General features: G+C 37.9%; 1 protein-coding gene across 3 annotated transcripts in view; it reads left to right on the top strand.

The window, feature by feature from the left end:
- Window positions 1–23930, top strand: part of ARHGAP10 (Rho GTPase activating protein 10) — a 154080-nt gene that overhangs the window by 60943 nt on the left and 69207 nt on the right. For all 3 annotated transcript variants that reach the window (XM_051790926.1, XM_051790925.1, XM_051790927.1), the window contains 9 exons: window positions 985–1095; window positions 3031–3135; window positions 7248–7377; window positions 8671–8777; window positions 10438–10532; window positions 14191–14272; window positions 15387–15429; window positions 16728–16793; window positions 23083–23157. In XM_051790926.1, coding sequence (XP_051646886.1) covers window positions 985–1095; window positions 3031–3135; window positions 7248–7377; window positions 8671–8777; window positions 10438–10532; window positions 14191–14272; window positions 15387–15429; window positions 16728–16793; window positions 23083–23157 — 814 coding nt within the window. The remainder of the gene's footprint in view (window positions 1–984; window positions 1096–3030; window positions 3136–7247; window positions 7378–8670; window positions 8778–10437; window positions 10533–14190; window positions 14273–15386; window positions 15430–16727; window positions 16794–23082; window positions 23158–23930) is intronic.

The following is a 23930-nucleotide window of genomic DNA, read 5'->3' as shown; positions in this document are numbered from 1 at the left end:
AAGGATATAGTCTCAGCAGTTAAGAGAGAGTCCATGATAGTAAGTCTGGTCCTTTCACCTAACCCTTTCTCCTTTTCCTTTTGTAATTTAGTGTAGAAACGTTTGGTATCATTACATTGGCAAAGACTAAGTGTTAGTTACTTTTAGTAACCCCTTGTAGCCTTTCTTTAATGTGTTTTAATAAAAGTTTCTATTACCCAATTTAAGTTTAAGAAGGGCCTCATGTACCTTTAATAATAACTTCATAAAATAATACATAGATGCTGGAAAATTAAATATTTTTGTACAGATGGATGGCAGCTGAAAAAGTAACTGTTCACCATCAATATGATGTTGTCATTCCAGCCAAGCTGTGCTAAGTATCAGCTGCAGCTAGTAAAGGCTGCATTTTAAAATATTTGATGCTCTGTGGAAACTTGTGTTGTACCAAAAAGTGAACTTTTTTCTATTGCATTTCTTGCCAATCAGAGTGGGCACAGGTGTGGCATGGGTACAGTAACATTATAGCTACTTACAGCAGTTATTTGGGTTATAGAGTAAAACTTACAGTACCAGCAATGTAGTTTTCAAAGACAATATTTTCTTCCTTAATTTGGCTGGAGAGATGATTTCTCCCTTTTATAATGGAGGATGCTCCCAGCTCCCTCTCTCTGTTTAGGGAGGGACTTTTGCAATGCTATTAAAGCAGTGCACAAGTTCCTGCTCTTGTATATCTGGCTTGGATTCCATAGAAAAGAAGCTTAAAGAGGTGTTATTGGAACTTTTCTAAAAAAATTAGCCTCATTATTCAAAACAACATGTTACCTAGTAAAAGGGAATTGCTGCTGCAGTTCCAAAGTAAATGAATTATCTGTATTGTAAAGGAACAAATCCCAATTTGGAGAAAATTATCTTATCCGCTTGCCACTTGTACGCTCTGTGTGTGTCATCTTGAAGCTGTCTGCAAATGCCTTTGAAACATCATTGGATGTGTTCTGTGTGCAGGCTGATAACCTAGTGGAGCAGAACAGAAAACACTTCTACGAGCTGTCCCTTGAGTATGTGTGCAAGTTGCAAGAGATACAGGAGCGGAAGAAATTTGAGTGTGTGGAACCTGTAAGTACCAGTGACTTCAGCCTACACTGTGTTTCATAGGGGTAGGCTGAGAAGGAATGCAAGTGGGCAACAGCCAAGCTCTGTTTTCTGGAAAACACGTGCAATTGTGTGACTTAGCAGAATTTAAAGCAACTTGTTACATCTGCACAAATTGCTGGTATAGATACAGATAACCAGGCACCTCAAAGCTTACCTCAGTAATTACAGCGGATTTGGAACCACTGATGCAGATTGTCAGAAAATGTGTGAAACCTTTGGCTGTACTGCAAACCCCTCAATTTACCATGTGTGATAGGACAGAGGGTTCAAGATTAGGTTGGTATCAGGCTTCTTGCATTGGGATTTTTTTTACCCATGAAATAATAATTGCTGACTAATGTAAGGAATCTAATTTTCAGTATGAATGTAGGACTTAGAGACCTGCTAGGGAAGAACTGCAGATTTAAATTAATTGAGCATGCTGCTTTATAGAAAGCCCATTATTTGGTAGCCTGATATGTTTAAAAATCACTTGCAATTGAATCTGGGTAGAAATCAAGGGGTTTCACTGAATTAGGTGAAAATCTTATGTGCACTAACCAGACTTACTTAAATCTCTGAGAAGAGCTTATTCTAAAATTTTCTGAAATGTGCATTAGCTTTGTAGTATAAATGAAATTTATCATACAGTAAGAGAACAGTAGGTGTAATACTGAGATAAAGGGGAGATGGATTGTATAAGTGTTTAATTTGCTCATGCTCTGAAGTCTGTTTTTTTGTGCCAAGTCTGTCCTTTATTCTGATACAATTACTTTAGCATAATAATGAAAGAAGTTCCAAATGACTCCAGTCAAAGTAGTTGGTCATTATGGAGCTTATAAGAACTGTCTGTTTTGATATAGTTTATCCCTGTGTGAAGAAATTGCTAAAATCCCTAAGGGGGAATAAATTGCTGTATTTATATTAACATTGTTCAAGGAACAGAAAAATGCTGTGGAAAATAAGCATTTAAAAAAGCATTAAAAAATTGTGTTGGATTTTTATTTGTTAATTAAAAAAAAAGATTTTTTAAATCCTAAATAGTTTTTCATTTGGTTATTATGTTAAAAACCATTTGAAGTTTCCTCAGAGCCACGCTAGAGTAACAAATCTTCAAATGATGTGTTAGAAACATGTTCCCTTCTCAATTCTGAAAACTCCCTCTGGATGGGGCTGAACTTCATGTTGCTTAATTTGGATTTACAGTTTACACTAGAGTAGTAAGCTGAAATTTAGTACCAAATTCTTATTCCCTTTTCCCTTAATAATACTTTATGTGGTTTTTAGCATTTTTGAAAACTGTTTATTTGCATATGACTTCAGAGTTTATTAAATAGGTTCTTTGGTTTGTTCTCTTTAGAGAGTTGTTACTTCATGTGTCACTTGCTTCTTTCCAACAGCCTGAACCAAATGGGAGAGTTAGACAGGACTGCACGTTGTACCAGCATAGTATAACTCATTCTTTCTTTTAAATTGAGGTGCTGAAGTCAGAAACTGCAAAGTTGATCATTTGCTGATGCTGACAGGAGGTCAGACCTGTGCACAAAAAAGCAGTGATGGGTGGAGTTACTGGATGGAAAGCTTCCTTCTTTGAACAAGCCAGATGACTCTGACTAGAAAGTCATCTCCACATGGTCATTAGTAGAGAGAGGAATGACCAGGCAAATGGTGACTAAAAGACAGGATGATCCTTGTGCACAAACATTTATTCCAGACATCATTGGTATAGACCACCTGTAGGAAAACGTTAAATAGGAAAGTTTGGGAGATAAGGAATATACATTCCCTGTGGTCAAAAGGAAAGTAGAGATCAGCTGTGAAATTCCAGAGGCAGGACTGCCCAAAAGTGCCTGTATGCAGCAATTGTATACAAGGAAATGGAGTTTTTCGTTCTAACAAGTTGTATTTCTGTTTCAGGTGCTGTCGTTTTTCCAGGGTTTGTTCACTTTCTATCATCAGGGATATGAACTTGCTAAAGACTTCAATCATTACAAAATGGCCCTGCAGATAAATATACAAAATGTAAGTTGAGTCTATTTATGTGAGTAAAATCACCCTCTAAGGTTGCTGCATGTGCAGTATCTGTACTGCCAATACTTGCCGCGGTGTTAGTGCATTGCTTGGGAACTTTGGGGATATGGTGCCATCTCCTGGATAATCAGCCACATCACTGAGCAAATCGTTGCTAATTCCAGCGAGTTCTTTTGTCATTTCTAATAGTATTGTAAATAAATAAGCACCAAGTAAAAGGCCCCCTCTCCTTTTTTTATTTTTTTAATAGAGAAATAGCACAAGGATTATCATGAAAGAGTTGAAAAATGGATAAAGTCTGTAAAAATGCATGCAGCACTGCAGAATTCAGAGGCTGGGTAATGAAATGCCAAGATTTTCAGTATTTTAGGTGTGTTTTGAAATCGAGTGTGTGGTGGTGATGTCTGAAAGTCCTTGATAGGACTCTGTTATCCATAGCTAAGAAAAGAGAAGAAAAATAGCTGAGAATTCTTTTTTCTTTTTTTTTTTTTTTCTTTTTTGGTATCTCTGCCAGGTGTGTGACTTGGAGTTTCTATTTGTCTTGCAGCTGCCCTTTCAGGCGAGGAACATCTTGGTGTTAGCACCCGTGATGTCTGTGACAAAACGATGTGTTCCTTCAAGGGCAGGCTAAAGGGGGCCACTGCTAGTTTATTGTACCCTCCTACCAGATTGCCCAGTGTGATCTGGTCAGGAATGGGAGAGCAGGGAGCAAGGTGACAGGCTGAAACAATGGGACTGACAGAGTCACTACTCAGGTGGTCCATATTCTTCCTTGGGATTTGTTGAAGAATAAGACTTTCTCAGAGGAACTCGCATGTGCCTGTTGGTACGAAGCAAACCATGTACCTTACTGCAAACAATCAGTTCCTGATAGTGCATCTGCTTTGTTGACCTCTGAGGGCATCTGGGCACAGAAACTACTTCTTGGAGATGGCAGTCTGTTTTTAGAAATGGCTTAACTAGCAGGGAGGCGGAAAGGCGGAAGAGAGGATTACAGTTGTTGTAACACATAGTGACGTGATTCATGTGTCATGGTACCATTCCTTTAATTTTCTTCCCATATGTTTAAGTCTCAAGTTTCCTTTTGAGCTGTTGTTTGGTTTGGGAAGGGGAACTGATTAGTGGTAACTTCATAAGCAGACTTTTGTGGCAGAAGTCAATGCTTCTGGAGGAAAGTTTAAGACAGACTTGCTTCTTTTGTATGCTTAGCTTGACAGAGGGAGGAGCAGCGTGGAGCTGCAGTGGATAGAGGGGAGGTGATGCAAGATGGGCAAGAAATGAAACATGAGAGAGAAGCTGTGATATGGTTTTGAAGAGCTAGATTTCAGATTAAGGATGGAAAAGAGCCAGTGAAGTGATCTGAAGAAGTGATGAGCGTTAAGAAAGTAAACTAATCTCAACAGCTGCAGTTCCAATTGGCTGAATGGTATTACAGTGTGCCCCAGCAAATTCTAAAGAGGTTGAACATTACAGCTCAAATGTTTTGAATAGATAGAAAGAAGCTGTAGAAAGAAAGGAGGACAAGGATTAACAACTATTTGAGGTAAGAGGAGAATAGAAGGAAGCATCTGAAAAGATCACGAGAGGGCACGGTACATTCTCCGCTGTGTTGAACAAAACTTCCCAAGGGAAAAATGAGCTGAGGCTTGGCTATGGTACAGCTGAGCTGCTGGCAGAACACTGGCTTGATGTGTTAGAAATTGAAGGGTACAAGGTTCAGCATGGAGAGCCTAACTGGATATGGAGAGTGATTTGAGAGTTGCCAGTGTAGCTCTAGTAATTGCCTTCCCTTTCTTTCAGGTTGTCTTTACTTTGAGAATTATGCTGTGGATTTCCTCTGCCCACGCTGCCCCATACCCTGCTTTCCCCTCACTGCCCCTCTGCGCCCCCCCAAATGAAAGAACCAAAAAGACCCACCCCAGCCTTGCAGCCCAAGCACTAGAAAGCTGATTCTTCCAAAAGTCTTCTTTTATAGAACCCCACATCTCCAACTAGATACTGCTGCACTATCAGGACTTCTCCTTGCTAAAAAACCTTCCCTGGGAAGAGGGGGCATAGCCACACTGGTTTAGCAGCTGTGGTTGACTCCTGGTTAAGCTCAGCTTTGTCATAGCACAAAAGGAAGATAGAAATTTCCTTCAGGTTCCTGGAGCCCATGGTGCTTCATCCCACCATTCCCAGGATGCATTTTACACATCTGAATTTGTGATTGCTGCACAGCTTGGACAAAGGCCCTGGCAGGATCATTTAAAGTATCTAACCTTGAAGTGATCAATGCTCAGTCAGGAAGGTTTAGGTATGAATAGTCTGTCACTATCAATTTTTTTGCCTTTGTCCTGTGGACAGAATGTGTTTTTTGATGCAGCTCTTCTAGGAAATTATGAAAAGAAGCTTATAAAATTGTTGAGAACCTTGGAAATTAGTTATGGGCAGGGTCTAACTCCAAAATTTGCAAGCAGATGTGAGCAGAAATTGGGATGATGGGTATGGGAAGAGTTTAGAGCAGTTGTTTTGCCTGGAGATAAGATAGGCCATTTTCTCTAGTCATCACCTAACGAATATCTTCAGCTTTCCTCTGTAAAACATGTGGATATGGGTGGCTGCTCAGATCTGCTTGCATAGACTGTATTTGTGCCCATGAATAAACTTCTACACATAAATCTGAAATCTGCATGTACAGATGGCCAGTCAGGAGTATGGTGTTGGAACTGTCTATATACAAACACTGAGGCTTGTTTATACTCGTGTCAATGTATCCTTATCCTGGGGAAAAAATAAAATAGGTGAGGCAACATCTTCAGAAGCTCATCCGTTTTCAGAAAAGTAAAGGTGCTTTCAGGAAACAAGAAGACACATAAGCATACATCTGGAAGTATGTGCTTTCCTCAAAACACATGTACCAGCTGGGCAGAGTACCTGATAGAATTTAAATGTGTATTTTCAGTGTTTGCTGTTTGGACAGGTGCATATGTGGAGAAAATGAGTTATTACAGTGATTGTTTTGGTTTTATTTGCTCATTGGCCACTTATCAGTGTTTTTCAGAGCAAACTGAAGAGTTTCTTGTGTGAGGTGTGCACTGCTCTTTTATTTTGTGTAGTCCCATTGTATAATTCGTGGATTGTATGGTTACTTTCCATTTGTTTTTATTAATGTTCTAATAAATCTTTTCTGACTGCCTGCTGACTTTGGGAGTGACATTCAGAAATAATAATCAACTGGACTTTCAGGGTTTTTTTTGGATTTGTTTTTGCTTCTGCATGTGTGTGCTCAAAACATTTGGCATGTATATGTTGATCACCTTCCTATCATTTTTTTTTCTTCCTCAAAAACCACAGAAAATCCTCTACTTCCTGAGAACTAGTAAGAATATCAGGAATTAAGCCAGTATCTGTAGTAATATTTCTGTAAGGAAACTTGAATATTCAAATTAATTTTGCATTCAGTATTTCCCTTCTTTCTGAACAGGTCAGCACGTTGTTCTAGAAATCTACTCTGGCACTTTTTGTATGCTTTCCACAGTCATAGCAGCCAATATCTAAACCATACATTAATTTTGAAGCATATCAGAAAACCCAGAGAGTAAATATATATGGAAATTGTGCACTGACTGTCCTAAAATAACCTGAGTCATTCTCTCATTTTATAGTTATTTTTGATGAGTTGACCCTGGCTGGATGGCAGGTGAGCACCAGAGCTGCTCTGTCACTCCCCTCCTCAGCTGTAGAGTTTGTGGGTTGAGATCAGGACAGGGAGAGATCACTCACCAATTACCATCACAGGCAAAACAGACTTGACAGGGGAAAGTCAGTTTAAGTTATTATCATATTAGGGCAGGGTAACAAGAAATAAAACCCAAATCTTAAATATACCTTTCCATCACCCTTCCCTTCTCCCAAGCTTAGCTCTACTGCTGATTTTCTCTGCCTTCTCCCCCTCAGTGGTGCAGGGGGGACGGCTTCTCACAAAGGCCCCTTCTGTAGCACCCCTGCACACCAAAACCTTACCATGCAAACCCATTTCATGATTATAACTCCTATCTGCCAGAAAGAGTAACTCCTTCTTCCACTCTCATTACTAAAGAGCTTTTGCTGTCGTCTTTTAGACACGAAATCGTTTTGAAGGAACAAGGTCAGAGGTAGAGGAGCTGATGAACAAGATCAGAAGGAATCCTCAGGAGCATAAAAGAGCAAATCACTTCACGATGGAAGGCTACCTCTATGTACAGGAAAAAAGTAAGGTGTATTTTGTATTCCATAGTGCCCATATTGTGCATATAGGCAAGTCTTATTTCTACAGGTAACAGAAAGAAGCAAAGTGTTTACAGTTTATTAAACAGTCATCCCAGTAAATGTTCAAAGCCTCTAATCAAGTGTTACTGTGGCTCATAAAAAGGACATGGAACTGAAAGTGTGACAGTTCTTAGTAAACGTGTCTGAATTTGGGGAAGTTTTAGTTGACCAAAGAATGGATTTCATGTTATTTTTAATCCCCTACTAATGACCTCCCCTAGAACTATCAAACATTTTTTTTGTCAGACAACATGAGTTGTCAAATGAGCCACTGAAAATTGGGCTAGTTTAGTATGCTGAAATTGAGGGTCATTTCCTTGATTCAGTGATATGCTCTCAGTACCTAATTGTGATCATAAAGTCAAATAAAGCAGGCCATATGTTAGGTAGCTGCTGTTAAAAATCTTGCCATGAAGGTGTATGTCTCACAAATAATATCCTGGCAATACTTCAAACAATTATAAATCTTTCTCACGCTAGTAAAAAAGCCAAATGCAGAGCACTTGCTGCTCAAGGAATGACAACAAAGTAATCTTTTTTTAAACATTTTGCCTAAGTCATATTTTTAAGATGTCTGCCCTTATAGAAGGAGAAGATTCCTTTGCAGACCTTTTTTAGGAAAAGGGAATTGATAGAAGTGAGCAGATAAGTAGGGTCAGAATCCAAGTTTGAACAGTTAACATCATGATGCAAATCTCAACAATACTCCATGCAGTAAACTGGGCTCTTAAGTGTGTATATTCTATGTAGGGTGTGCACTGCTAAGTAGTTAGAAGTGACTTTAGGTTTCAGAAGTTGTGATCAGACCTTAATCAGTAGATTAATCGGTAGATAGTGTAGAACTTGCAACACAGGTTGCAATCTGTGGTTATTTAGCTTCAAGTTACCAAGTGTAAATCTAGCTTTCCATGTTCTGCTAAATAAAGTTTCCAAGGGGTGTTTATTTTATAGGGAAATATTATTTTGTCTGTAGTAGTGAAACAAAGATATGTAATAATTCTTTACAATTGTCATTAAGCATAAATGTGAAATACTACATTTATCAGTTTTTAGAATAGTAAGCACCTATTAACATTTGTATTATGTTGTATTATATTATTAATTCATACCTTTGTTTTAAATACTGCATTATTAGGAGTTAATTGTTAGGCTCTGAAGTATCATTTTAAAAAGTGGGAGAAGAAAACACAGGAGCTGGAAAAAATACATCTTATTTAATGCTTTTGTGTTATGTAGGACCCGCTCCCTTTGGTTCCAGTTGGGTGAAGCACTACTGCATGTATAGGAAAGAGACAAAGAAGTTCACAATGATCCCATTTGAACACAGATCAGGAGGGAAAGTTGTGAGTATATTTTTGTATTCCACTCTTATATTCGTCCTGTATCAAGATCAGAGGATGTGTCAGATAAAATGTGTCAAGAAATCTCCCTCTCTACCCTCCTTGCCCCTTTTTTTCTTCTTTCCTCACGCAATTCATTCTGCCATTTAAGTTATGGATGGGTTAATAGATGGGAATTCTGTAGACTTTCCAGCTGCTTCCTTTTAGAAGACCAGAGGACATGGTACCGATAACATGCAATGTTTCACTATTTAGAATCTGGTTTATTCATGAGGCATTTAACTTATGAAAGTATAAATCAGGAAAATATAATAGACTTAAAAATTTCTTTCTTACATGCTCCAGTTAGATTTTTTATTTTTTTTTAGAGATGTAGGAAGTAGAAGTGGGATTGGAAAAATGGATTTTCATAGGGATATAATTCATACTGATAACTGAATGTAATTTCAGGTATCTTTGATAGTATCTGAAATATTCAAGACCTGAAACTTTGTTGATCTTTAAATGGCTTTAATTCCTTCTGAAGTAGTTGGGAATTGATGGCACTCAGCACCTTCAGAGATGACACATTGAATAAATGCATTAATATGGATGAAATGCATTTTGTTGCAAGGAAAAAGGATATCTGAAGCTGGAAAATAATGCTTGAGTCAATATACCTGTAGATGCAGCACCTTGTCCTGTCTTCAAATTTGGATGAAGATCATGTTGTTGTAATTTTATCAAGTTATTATATCTTATTAGTTTGAGCAGAGGGGAGATAGCTTTCATCATTTTGAGGACGTGTATATTTACACATGTATTGAACTTGGAAGAACCTTTCAAAAGCTCTGGAAAACCTGATGTACTGAAAATTAGTGGTATTTGGCTTCCTTAATCACATCAGTACTTCTATGAATTTTTTATCCTGATTTACTCTAATTGTAATAAGCCTTTTTAGTTAATATAATATATAGTATGTGTCTAAGCATTCAGCATTCTGAAACACTTTTGAAGCCATTTTTGCTATATTAAAAGACCTCCCATTTGGAAACCCACAACGCAATTACTCCTTCAGTGACAATCTTCTGTGTCAGAGATGCTGAAAAAGACAATAAATAATTAAAATGTACAGTTAGTCCTGATTAAATCTGATACAACTCATTCACAGATGAGTTTATGTGATTTCTGGGTAAAAAAAGATCGTAGTGCTGATTGGTCTTGAAGAGAGAAATGCTTCTGTAAGACAGGTTATAGATAGTAAAGAGCACTGTTCTAGTTGGTGTAGCAATAACCTTTACTACAGAAAGCACTGATCACTGTGTCTGACAAAAAATGGGAGAAGTCTCTTACAACTCATTGTGTGCTTATATTGTAACAGGTGCAAAATCTTTGTGGCAAAATAGTTTTTGTTAGTTCAACTTACTGTGGTACTGAGTCATGCTGTAAAGTTCCAGCTGAAATGGACTCGATACTTTTGCATTTATGTCCCATAAATGGCCACAGAACTTGTTGTTGTGCAGAGAAGTGAACAGCAAACATGAATGAATTCTTTTGCAAGCGTCAGTTTTCAGCATAGCTTTTACCATTATTTTAATATAAATTTGTCTTACTTGTTTTGTACAGCTGGCTAATTGGAGCTTTCAATTACTAGGTTAAGCACATAAAATCTTTCTTTTCACAGGGTGATGAGGAGCTGTTTGTCCTTACCTACTGTACCAAAAGAAATATAGATACAATAGACAGACGATTCTGTTTTGACTTAGAAGCTTCAGACAGGTAAGCTTGTGAAACACACTAAGAAGTAGTTAAAACTGCTACAGTAAAATTACTGTTGTGTTTTCTTCTGATTTCCTCAGTGCTCGTTCAGACTGCCAGTGGGAAATGGTCACTGGAGGGGCAGACAAGCGCTGCCATGGCTTACTGAATTTTACCTCAGCTGTGTGTAGATGAAGCAGGGAGGAATTAAGCTGAAATGTAGATGTCCTCTGAGCTCGCATGAAAGAAAAACACTGAAAAAAAATTGAGAAACTCTTAAGAGTTGTTGTTATGGTAGTGAAGATATATGGCTTAAATTGAAATACGTGTTGCTCTGATGAAAGACTGAGGTCACAGTAATAATTCATATAATCGTGACCATTTTGTGCTACAATCCCGCTTTCCAAAATGATATGGTGCTAAAGATAAATGCTGGATTTTCAGATTGAAAATAAGATTTTGAGGCTTTTTGTGGCTGGTATAATCATCCACTGCATCTTGAACGTCATTGCCACTGTTGTTCTGAAGCACCACCATTTTGTTGCTCTATTTCAAAAGAAAATAATTGTGCCCTTTTTTCACTAGAGGCTCTCAAAATATGATAAATATTTGTTTTCAATGGCATGGTAGTCTCCTTCATTTATGAAGATGAGAGAATCCAACTTAATAGGGCACTGCAAATAAATACAGGTGTGGTAATGCTACATTTTCTTGATTCAGATTGTATTTATGCAGAAATGGATCACATCTAGAATTAAATGCTAGATATAAACTAGTGGACTGTCACTGTGTTTTAACATTTCCACCCCCCTCTGCTCTGAACTGTTTTTAATGTATACATTTGCTCTTTACTTATACCAATTAACTATATTCTAATTTATAGCATAGTAGGTCTTCAAGCTTTGTAGGATTTTTGTTTGTTTGGTTTTTTTCCTATCAAATTCTTAGTGCTTTTCACTTCAAAGGCTGAAGTGGCCAGTGCTGTCAGGCCCCTCTCTCCTATGACTGCTAGTGATCTGTGAATGTGTCTGTGATAAGGATGATGTGCACGAGCACAAACTTAGATCCAAGGCTATGCCTAGTGAGACTGGCTTGCCTGAGGCATGTCCATTCCTATAACAAGCAATGGGTCAAAGGATGTCAAACTACCACTGCATCAGAAAACTTCTAGCTCACGTGGCAGATGACAAGATACTCATTTACAGCTCAGGTGGCATTTGCCACCAGTCTACAGCATGGTTTGAACTTGCATTTTTAACTTGAGAAGGATATGGCTTAACTATTCTACCACAGTGTTCCAAGAGTAGGAAAGAGAGTAAAGATTTATACTCTTGGAAGCAGCTCCTCTTGTGTCAGTCTATTGGTCAGTTTGGATAACAGAATTCAAACTGAGTCTGCTAAAGTTGTTAAAAAGTAGCATGAGAAATTTTAGTCTGTCCCCACCCCGTGCGTCATCTGCTCGATGGGGTACCTCAAGTTTAAACAGAGAAGGATGGAGAGCAGTGCTTCCTTGATCCTCCAAAACATTTTCTCATTTTTTTCTCTGGTAAAAGTGAGAAAAGTCTAATTCGTCTTTCTGTCTAGATATAATAGACACAACTGGTCCACTGTGACCTTGATATCAGACATTTTTCTTTTAATAATATATGTGTGTAGTACTGAGGTGTTCCCATGGAGATTAGTTCTGTGCTGCAGGCCATTAGCTTGTTTCCTTGGTATCAGTTCAGGGCACACTTATCCCTCAGCTTGTCCAAGTTAAAAAATAACATACAGATTGATGGCTGGGCATGGGGTTTTCTTTGTTACTGTACTTTGGAAGGAGGCAAGGTCATAAAATTTTAGGAAAGACTTTTCAGTAACAAACATTCAGCCTTGTGTGTGACTTGAGCATTACTTGGAGCTAGCTGAAAATTTACGTATTTTTCTTTCAAAAGGAAAGCTGAGATGGTTTTTTGTTTTGTTTTTTTTTTTTTTTGTTTTAAAATCTGATACTTATGACTATAAGCTCTGAGGGGCTAGGTCTCTGGGAAGTGATGTTTTTGTTCTGTTTGTGCTACTCCATCATGTTTAGTTGAAGGTGACTAGTGGTAAATGTAGAGAAATTTAAATCTTAAGGAGACAGCAGAGGTCTTCTGGTGTAGGAAAAAGATATTCTATTGATGAAGAGCTGAAATACTACTTAGATTTTAATTTTTCTAATGCAGGACAAGGAGGAGGGAAGGCTTTGTCTCTTTTGACTTTAGTTTGCAGGCAAGTAAATAGTATTTCATGCAGCATATATTGAGTTTGAGGTATTGCCTTTAAGTGATACTCTTGGATACTTTGACTGTTGTAATTTAGTGAAAAGAAGGAATATTTTCCCTGCATAAGTTGTAGTTTAAACTAGTAAAAGGAAGTAGACAAGAAAGAAACAAATGAGCACGTGGGGTTTTTTAGTTAGTTTACTGTGGATGTTTTTTTCAGTGAGTGATTAAGTTTGCATGTTTATGATGGCTGCAGTTCTGCACTGCAGCCAGACCCATTCCCACTGGAAAAAAACTGGTATGGCTTGAGAAGCTGCCTTGCTTACTGTCATTACTAGTACCAGTATTACATTGTTTTAGTCTTAAAGGTTATTAATTGCAGAAATTAATGTCATCACATGTTGTCTGAAAGGAGATTTTGAGCAGGAGGTATTTGTATTTGTGGAGTTCTATGCTGTGACTAAATCTTGTGGTTTGATAAAATTTATAGCAAGGTGAAAATGAACTAGAAGTTTCTCTAGCTGTAAAAATGTGAATGTGGTGTGTAGACTGTTACAGTTTTACATAAAAGTGGGATTTGTGCTGGTTTTCTCTGTGCTGTTATTTTCATACAACATTTTCCCCTATGGCTATTTTGCTACTTGAAGATAGATATTGTACAAAAGAGAGAAAATGTTATGATTTAGTTCTTCGTTTCTATCCATCTCTATATAATGAGATTTACAAATTTGCCAAAAGTACTGGCAGGCTGAATAAAATGATTTTTTTTTAATTGGTAGAGAAATAATTACCCAAATAGCCTGTTCTGCTTTTAACTCTCCTTGCTTTGTATGCTATGCTGAACCACACAATTACTCTGTTTACTTTTCTATGATATAAACTCAAAAGTAGATTTCTGTTAATGTCTGTTCCACTAATTCCTACATCCCACAGGTACCCTGCCTTTTTAGGAAAGTTGTAATAGTGGAGTTTTGTAATGAGATCCTGCACTGACTTGGTTATTTTTATAAGATATTTAGTGGCAAAGTGCAATCATTGTTGCTACTTTAAAGCAAAAGATCATGTATTGAGCAAGTTAACAAATTTTTTATCTAGTGGCAATGCAAGACCAAGTTTATTTACAATTCAGAAAACTCAGTAACTCCTAGCAAGTGTCAGAATCAGCAAGTGATCAACAATGAGCTATTTGAAATAGTTTGCAGATTACATTTGCTTTCCTCTTTCTTCCCTGTTCTCCCTATTTCCTACAGTGTGTATCCCTTCTACACCTTTTATTTTCAAGGTGAGCAGTGCTTAGTTCTTGAGCAAAAAATGAACAAACAAACTTCCTGACTTTTAATACAATGGGCTTTTGCTTGTAGTTGGAAGTAGACTTTGACAAGAATTTTTTGGTTGCTGGTGAGTGCAGTTACTCTGTGTTGTTGGTACATTTGCAGGCCTGGAGTTCCTGTGACCATGCAGGCATTTTCTGAGGAAGACAGGAAGCTATGGATGGAAGCCTTGGATGGAAAAGAAGCTGTAACTGTCATTTTTTAAATATTCTTTAATAGTATAATGGAGAATTCTCTCACCCTCTGCTTTCTGATCCCATTTATACTTTAGTAAACTGGGATTATGTAGTTTGCAAAATGATAGATTCAATGAATAAAGAATAAAAGTGAAATAAAACTCAGGAGAGATGAGTAACTTGGTAAAGCTCAATGTGGATAACTGCTAATGCTGATATGAGATATTTTTCATTGTGATGACAGCATCAATTTTTATAAAAGGTTTCCCATCGCAATGATGATATTGGTGTTCTAGAAAATGTCTAGTATAAGCATGTTCACTTAGTCTTATGCTGGCATACTTTATTCCAATGGCAAAATTTGAGTGAGTTACATGGTATTATTTTTTTTTTAAACTAGATCAAAACAGTTCTTCTCAATGGGACTGAGGCTGTGCTTGAATTTGCTTAATTTCTGGCTCACATAAGGAAATGGATGTGAACTGTAGAATGGAAACACTCTGTAGATTATTCTTGCAATCATAAATATATTGGTCTCGTGGGCCAGAAAGAATGGGGTTTTCTAGACAATGACAGCCACATGCCTGTCCCCAGTAGTTGGCTAATGGGAATTTTAGCAGGAAGTTTTATTGACATCATTGTTACCTAAATCTGGTTTCGTTTGCAGAGGTGTTTATTACCATGCCACGTTGTCTGAGCTGGACTCCCCAGTAAGTTTACAACTTCTGGGAATGCCAAACTGGGACATTAAGTCCCAGGATTCATGAAAGCACTTCTCAACAATATGAGTGAGCTTGCAACTGTGGGAAATTAAACTGCCAAAAAACATAGGAACGTGGAGCATGTAAATCACAATTAATTTCAGTGGCTGTAGCTAACATTGTTCTGTTCCCCAAGGAACTGTATTTGTTGGGAATTTTTAATAACTTTTACTCCCTAAAACGTGCAGTTATCTACTATCTGAGGGGGCATGGACCTCTGTTAGAGCCATTGCAGTTAAGGTGATACGTTTTAGCTGTAAACAGCTGTATTTGTGCCTACTGAGGATTAAGATTGGGGATGCCTTTTAACTGATTTCATAAAAGTTTTAAAATAATTGATGTCTTTTTACTCTTTTTGTCTTAGCTGTTCATCAATTTGAATAAACCAAATGCAAAACGAGAGGGAAGTAAGTATTTAGATTAATATTAAAGCTGATTTCTGTTAACATTTTACAATTGAGAAAGGCAAAGGTAGGGGTTTTTTTCCCCAGTGGATTTAACTTAATTAAATATTTTACTCTTAAATCTTGAGTTCTGAATATATTTGGGGATTTTGTAATTAATGGAGTTTCACAGTTACTCAGTTTAGTGCATATATAAGAATTATAGCACTGGACATAAGCTAGAGAATCAGTCTGATTGTTTTTGCCAATTTACTTCATGCTTGAAATCGACTCAAAACTGGCTGAATTTGTATGTAAATGCATCACAATTTCTTAATCCAGACTGTGTGCACACATCTGTTAGAATGTGTAAGTGTGCTTTTAAAAGCAATTGGGGCTGAACATAAAGGTCAGCAAAAAAGCTGAATGCATGCATTTAAAATATAAACCAAAATGGAAGTAGAAGAAAAGGCTTTCTTTAGACATCAGCTTTCTTCTGTTAGCTAAGTGAATGAATGAAAACAGGTATCCTTCTTTTATTATCAGGGAATTTATGCTTGTTTTTTTTTTAAAAAAAAAGTAATTAAATTACTGGTTAAAGCTGGATCATGGTGTTATTAATAGAATTTTTTCCACAGAGTTTTCTTTTCATCGTGCAAGACCAGGTCCCCAGGAGCAAGAAGGCCAGATGTTTGGGGGAAGGGCAGTTTTGCAATATAAGCATTTAAATGAAGTTTTGATGTAGAGAAAAAGTGTAAGATAGGAACAACAAAGGAATGCTGGAGCTCAGCTGTTGTCCTGTTAATGCATCTGCTTCCATGTAGTCAGATCATTAACTGCTGTGAAATTATATACATGTGTCCTGTATCTTTAGTGTGGGAATTTCTTTGGCTCAGGGTAGGACTCAGTAAAAGCCCTTCTGTTGATGATTATGTTTTTTCATCATAAGTACTTCCTTGTCCCATTTGGTGAACTCTCTCAGATATTGTCGATGTTGCAGTAAGTACTGTTAAATTCAATTTTGCATCTGCCAACATATGTAACTAATCAGAGATCCCATTCTTCAAAGGATGCTGCTGTGAACAGATTCAGTGAAGCCACTACCATAAGAATGAGCCTTTAGCTGGGCTAGGCAGGGTTGTGAAGGAGAAAGCAGAATTTTTTAGAAAAAGTGATAGAGTATTTCTGTTCCAGAATATTTACAGTTTTGCTTCAGAAGTATTAGCTATATGATAAAGTCCAACCTTATTTTCATTGAAAAGACGTAATTGCAATGATGCTTTAAAACTGTTCAAACCTTTTTTTTTTTTTCTGTCTTGTAGGTGCACAATTGGATAAAATAGGATTCACTGTCATCAAAAAGTGCATCAGTGCTGTTGAAACACGAGGTAATGATCAACCCAACCTGTTAGTGAAGAGGGTGAAGCTCTTTGAAGGGTCTGCTCTTTGAAGAAGGCTTGTGTGATAAAGTGTCCTGTAGATCTCTGGAAAAGACTTTTCCATAGTAGACATTTCACTGACTACACTGACCAGGTCAGGAGTCCAGTTCCAGCCTTTTGTGTATGGCTTTCCCTCAAGAGATGTATTTTCAAGAAGTGCTCATAAGCAGGAAATAGCACCTCTCTTGACAAAGGCAGCCAATGTTTGTGTGCAACAGCAACAAAAGAGAAACCTGTGTCTTGTAGGCACAGTACCTTTGCTGGGCGTTTGAACAGACTAAGTTATTTTAGAATTCCATTTCTGTTTAGTTGCTTTAAGACGAAAGAACAGGAGCTGAGCAGGCAAGTGACTTACAAAAAGTATTGAAGTCCTTTTGGTGGAGTTAGTATCACACCAGAGACAAACATGCTGCCAGGATTACTGTTGCATATCCTCATTGTTGTACCTCCCAAAATTAGGAGATGGAAGAGAGAGGTTAGTATGCAGACAGTATTCAGGAAGTAGTTTGGATTGATTGTGGACAGGCTTTGTGTCACAGACCTTGTGTAACTTGGGCACTGGGTGACATCAGCTTTTGATATCACTGCCCTGTGAGGAGAAAACAGTCCTTGTATGGACATGTTGAAACGTGAGGTGACCAGCCACTCTTAAGGCTCACTGCATTGTACACGGTATTGTGTGGAGAACCTGCTTATTTTGTTGTGTCTGTTTAAAAAAAAGAGGCGAAGAGCTGAAAATAGGTAGTTGGTTGCTGTATATTTCTTAGTTTGTTAAAAGAGATGTTGAAATTTCTCTGTGTGCATTTTGTTTTTCTCCTAAAATGCCGACCTTGCTTTCCACTCCCAAAGGGGAGACTGAGGGTTTTTCAGGAATTGTATCTGTTTTTTCCTAGAGATCTGACATTGCACAGGGCAGAATACTTATATCTTTCTTTGTATCACTGTCCAGCTTAAATAAGGTAGCTGAACAGAAGAATGGTTTGTTCATACTTGCTGTCAGTGCAGGGCATTACTGAAAAACAGTGTTTGCTATGTATACACTTACTATACAGTATTATTAGTAAGGCCAAGCAGCCTTTGTGATACTGAGAATTTTGCATTTAAACAGTAAGAAATATCTGAAATCCTTTTTCTCTTCGGCTTTTTTGTATCAGCCCTGTCTGATGCATTAAAGATGTTATTCCAGATTAGACCATATTCTGTCTGGTGTTATTTTTGTTCATTCTGTTCTTTTGAATATTTTTCAGATAAGGTTTGCCTGTCTCATCACTTTAAATTTCAGTTACTGGCATTTACAATCTGAATATTTCAGCAGGGAAACATTGCAGATAAAGCTGGTGTCCTACAGATAAGTTGCCTTCTCTGTAAAGCCCTGCTTCAATATAGATCTTCTCTTTGCAGTGGGTGAGGCAGATTTCATGGAAAGACTTGCATGTGGTCATGTAACGAAAGGCTAGTTTTGGTCTATGGTACACTATATTTTGGTTTATTATTTGTGTGTTCCTATAGTTTTCTTCGAGTAGTCTTTTTTTTTCCCCTTCTTTCTCTGATACCCTGCAAGGAAAGAAAAACAAGAACATAACTGTGGAAATTGTGTGAACACTTTTTTCATGAAGTGACTATTTGAAAATATGTTTTGTTTCTTTTTTCTCTTGGCTGTGGGTAGGTAGGCTAAACTGAGTGGAAATTTTAAGTCCACTCTGCCCTTTATGCCTTCATTTAGGGGCATGTAAGAAGATGCAAAATTTATGTGTAACCCTCTTGTTGTTCAAGACAGATGATGAGCTTTCATGGGTTAGAGACATGTCTCCCTGTAGTGGGATCTGCCTCTCAGCACAGTTGGAAGAGAATTAAAGTTACCAAAGGAGGCCTGCAGTTAGCAGAGTGTGGTAATTTCTTCCGATGGAAAAGACTTCTACCTATTAACTTTGTTTTGGGGAGTATTCAAGAAATAAACATCAATCCACGTTTGATTAATATTTCTTTTCCCAGGGTTTCAAGAATGGATTTAGGTGAGGTACTATCTTCCAGGAACTCAGTATCCACTTAGCTCTGTTTCAATAAGCTTGATTTGTCCATTACGTTCCAAACAGTTGTTGATGATTTTCTGTTTACTGATTGTGAACTTAACATTAACTGCATTTAAAACCAAAACAAACAAAATCCCAAAACCAAAACAAAAAAACCCCTAGAGGACCTTCTGCTGCTGTCTGCTGTGCTAAACAAATGCCAGGAGAGCATTCAGTTGTTTGCCTCAAGAGTTTGGCCAAATAATTGTACGATGAAGAAAATCCATCTTTCAGGGTGCAGGATTTTATACCTGTACTTATTCTTAAAAACAATTTTTACTTGGTTATTTTACTTTAATGATAATATATCAAAGGCAAGTTATGTTCAGCAGAAGAAAACAGGACAGATGCTTCTTCAGAGACGGTGCTTGTGTGCCATGTTTTTATCTCTTTTAATCATAATGGGTGTGAGGTTGGCGTGGGTGGAAAGAGAGGACAGTCTAGTGTGGGTGGAAACTGAGAATAGTCTTGTCATGTCATAGCAGAAGTAGTCTGGTATTCAGAGAGAGAAGAGCATAGCAGAGATATTGAGCACAAACTTGTCAATGGCTGGATAATTTTTTTCTGGGTTATGTTCCCTTTAATAAAGCCAAGAAGGAAATTATTTGCTCTGAATGAATTAGAAGCATCAAAAGCAGTGCCTTGGTTAAAATGCATATGAGCTTCTGGTTCAGCATTGCCTTATAAGACATTGGCTGTGCTTTACCTGGTAGGAGATGCTGAGGCACCAGGATATGCATCCTGTCTCTCCTGTATGGAACACAATGCTGGTTGGATGCACACCTATGTTTTGTCTTGGAGAGAGCATTTTGGGATTCTGTTTGGAGTATTTAATTTAGAATTAGCTACTGAGAATTGGGTAAATGTTTAAAAAACATCGAGGAGCTTTTTATGTCGGTGTTAAAGACTCTGTGCGTGTTTTTGCGTGCAAGTAGTTGGTTGCACCTTCTGTGGGGATGTGGTAGGTAAAGTGTTTGCCAGAGCAGTGTTTGTCGAGTTCAGAACTACCGTAGCTGCTAATCTGAGCTGCAGAGAGAGATGGCAGCATTGAGCTGAGTCTCCAGGCTGTCTGCTCCTGAGGCGGAGAATAGACGGTGAGGAGGAAGTAGAAAACCTTTACACATAACAAAAAAAAAAAAAAAAAAAAAAAAAATCAAAAAAAAAATATCTGGCATTACCTTGAATTTAGAGCGCCACTTGTATGGCTGTTGCCGTGCTATGGAGTTTGATATAAAAAGTTGTATTTGCAGCTATGTTACAAGTCCGTGTCAGCCTCATGTACAGTGCCAGTCACAAAGTAAACTTGCCTACATACCTTGCTTACAATGGTATAGATTACTGTTTTGCTTACAATACCTTATATTTCTAAGCATGTTTCCCAAACTGTGTACCTGTGCCAAATTCCGGTATCAGACAGCCAAGCATCTTGAGATAAGGTAAATATGAAGGAAACTGTGCTGCGGGGCTTTGCCGCTCCGAGTTGCCAGTAGTGGTTGAGCCGGCAGACACAGCGTCTGAACCCTTCAGCGTTTCAGTCAGTGGTGAGCTATTCCTCGCAATGAGTCATCTTGTCAATTGTGTTCTGTAAATGCCAGGCACTATCAGTGTTGGATGTGCTGAAGATCCGAGATGTGCAGATTAAATCAGAAATAGTTCCGTTTCAAACCCGGCTTTGTATATTTTAAATAAAACATCATTCAAAAGTATGTTTAAAGGTATCATCTAAAACTGTGTTGAAATATTAATGCCTCTTTGCACTCCTTGATGTCTGCTAGCAATTAGCTGTGCTTTTTTCAGGTTGATGAATTTGAAACCGATCAATTATCTGATAATCACTATCACAGACTCATGATTATTGCTGGAAGATTGTCTTGGTTTCAATACTGCCATTATTTCAGAAACTTTTGCATATCATGTCTGTTTTAATACCAAGCACTAGTTTTTGTGGTTTGACCTAATTACTTTTAAGCCCGTAAATGTATGTTTGGGGTCAGCACAGTTGGTTCCCCCCAGTTTTATTGTTAGAAGCACAGGAAGTCACGAATCAACTTCCTAGATAAGCAAAAGCTGAGTGTGACAGTATTTATTCAGCTTTTTAGCATCTTGCATATGATGCAGAAGGCTTGTCCTGTGGTGTCATTGTATAAAAAAAGTGTGATGCCTTTTGGCAAAGCATTAAAAAGCTTGATGTTACTCTGGTACCAGAATTTTCCTGGACACCTCTGAGAAGTTTGAAGTAAAAAGTAATTGCTGCTCTCAGGACAGATTTCAAGTGCATCCTTGGAGTGTATTAAGGACTATGTTGTTGGTCTTGGGTTTTGGGGTTTTTTTCGTGTGTGTCTCCAAGTGGTGTATAGCATGCTATAACAGTTGTTCTAGGGATCAATGGAAAACTTATTTGTTTGGGTTGATAACTTCATATTTTGAGAGGAATACTGTGGCCACAGAGCTGGGTTTTTTTCAGTTCTTTCTTTTGTGCACAGCTAAACTACGAGCATACTCTAGGGTTGTGTTTTTTGATGACCACAGGTAAAATAAAGCCAGCTCTGAACATGACATCTAGCTTAAGACTCAGCACCACTACAGTGGTGCCTGCATCCTGGGGAGAGAAAAGGGCTGGTTTTGCCCAGGTGGAGCAACCAAGCTGCAGCCTTGGCCTGTCAGCTCCCTGCTGGGACAGAGGAAGGAGCAGTGCTAACAGGGAGGACTAGTTCAGCAGGCTCAAAGTTCCGGGATGGCTGAGGAGGCTGCAGAGAGAAGAAGGAAAAGATTTAGCATGGCTAGGCAGGAGGAGTAGGTAAAAAATGCCAAGTTCCCTCTACCGTATTGAGAATTATTGCTGTGTATTATGGCTGTGTCTGACAGTAATTCATTAAAAGGCTAATGATTTTTACATACTTCATCTAATATTTATTTGGGAAGAAACTTTTTCTCATATGACTGGTTTTAATTTTCCTTCTCTGGGTCGGAACAGCTTGGTATTGAAGCTGGGAATTCTCCACAAGTCTTCCTTTGTTGAAGGATATTTTGAATAAGAATACCACATAATCTGTTATTTGAAAAGATTTCCTTGGAGTGGAAACACAGGTATTTTGTGTCATTTCTACTCTTCCAGGCCAATGTGATTATGAAGGTAGAGTATGGTTGGGTTTGTAGATTGGCTGCTTATTATGTGGCCTCTCAAACATCTGTGTCAGCTTCAGGACTGCAGTATTTTACCTCCCACTATATGGGCTCTGAAAAAATGCATCAGACAAAGACATACCTTATTTTGCCCTTCTTCTTCCCTGCCCCTTCTCTCCCTCTCATTTTCCTTCAATTTATATTCATAGTTTTACTTCCCTGAGGATAAAACTGGGTGTTGTAAAGGAAAGCAAAAGCAAGGGAAGAAAAGGGGTAGTAGAGAAGTGAGGGTGTGCAAAAGGGACAGAAGGGCTCAGAGGAATGACAGGAAAGCGGTCCAGTGTCCATGTAGAATGGGAGTAAAGGACTGAAAATACTATGCTGGTTATGGCTACTCTATTCATCCCAAACAAAACCAGAAGTACTGCTTTCAGTAACCTGTGGTGGTGCCTCTGGATGTAACTACTGTGTGGACCACAGTGGGTTGGAATGAGGCCTTGTATCGTAAATGGAAAGCATTTACAACCTTGAAAAAGCATTGGTTTTGAGGACTGAGAATAAGCTCAAATTTTTCTTCATCCAAACTCTTTCTGTCGCCACATATTGGGGGAAAAAAGAAGTAAAATTAAATTTATTAAAGAAATCTTAATTTAGCATTTGTTGGTTCAGTTCTTGCATTGTCAGAATGTGGATACTGATGTATCCAAAATGTAAGTTAAAAAATTTGAAAACAGACAATGGTTTATTTATGTATTTTTTTCAAGCAAAGGTTTATCCCTGCTTACTTCTACTCCTAGTTTCTGAAGTGTAATCGAGGCACATGAAACCTTTATCAAAACATAACAGGAACTTATCTTAAAAACACAGAACAACGAAAGGATTTTTGTAATATTTTATTTATAACATTGTTCTCAGGACTGCTAATGCTACTGCTTAGTCTGTCTGTCTTTGAGGAGAATTCGTTGCCTGGGGAAAAATTTTAATGCTAAATTTGACTGTGGTTGATCTCATGCCTTTTTTTTTTTATTTCTCCCTTTGCTTAATAGGTATAAATGACCAAGGACTGTACAGAGTTGTGGGGGTGAGTTCAAAGGTCCAGAGACTTCTGAGTTTGTTGATGGGTATGCCTCTATTTTACAAATATTTTTTCAATATTTTATTTCATGCTGTTTCACTGTCAATATTTAGTTTTTAAAACATCTACTAGTACTTGTTCTTTATATGTGCCAAATCTAGTTTGCTTTAGTCCATGCAAATAATCACCATATCATTTTAAGTTCCCCTAGTTTAGAAAGACCTAGATCAGTTGGTAGGAATACACTCAGAGAACTGCCATGGGACTTGCAGGAGCAAATCATGGGCTTCGTGCGAGGTTGATGGAAGTGAGATTAAAGCAACCTAAGTTGAAGACTGAACAGAAAATTCAAAACACCCCATTCAAGAAAGCTTGAAGCTTATTGCTTCATTGTTTGAAGTTCCCACCTTCCTCCTCCCTTGTCTAGGATGTACAGGTGTACACGCCCGTGCATGTCTTTAGTTAATCACTGTGCAAAATCAGACATTTAGTTTAAGCCCACTGGCAAAGAGCTCTTTGGTTTAAGAGGAGGAATATGATATACGTATTAATAATAACTATGTGTCAAGGCAGGAGACAGATGGAGAAAGGATTTGTTTTTATAAACTTAACTCTTATGTGTGGTTAGTCTTAGGCTCTTTTATGTACCTAGTTAGCTAAAATAGTTCTCAGCGACTTTTTTCTCCCTTTTTTTCTGGAAATTTTGATGCATCTTCAATCCCAGTGACTGTACTTCTTTTACCACTCTGCTGTCCCTAGGGGGAAAAAAAAAAAGTATTGGCACCTGGATGAAATCCCTCATCTGCCTGATATCTCTCA

This window comes from Manacus candei, unplaced genomic scaffold, assembly GCF_025592945.1.
Source record: "Manacus candei isolate 608988 ecotype Guabito, Panama unplaced genomic scaffold, ASM2559294v1 h1tg000028l, whole genome shotgun sequence".
NCBI lineage: Eukaryota > Metazoa > Chordata > Aves > Passeriformes > Pipridae > Manacus > Manacus candei.
Note: the sequence above shows the minus strand (reverse complement) of the source record. Positions and strands in the feature narration are given on the sequence as shown.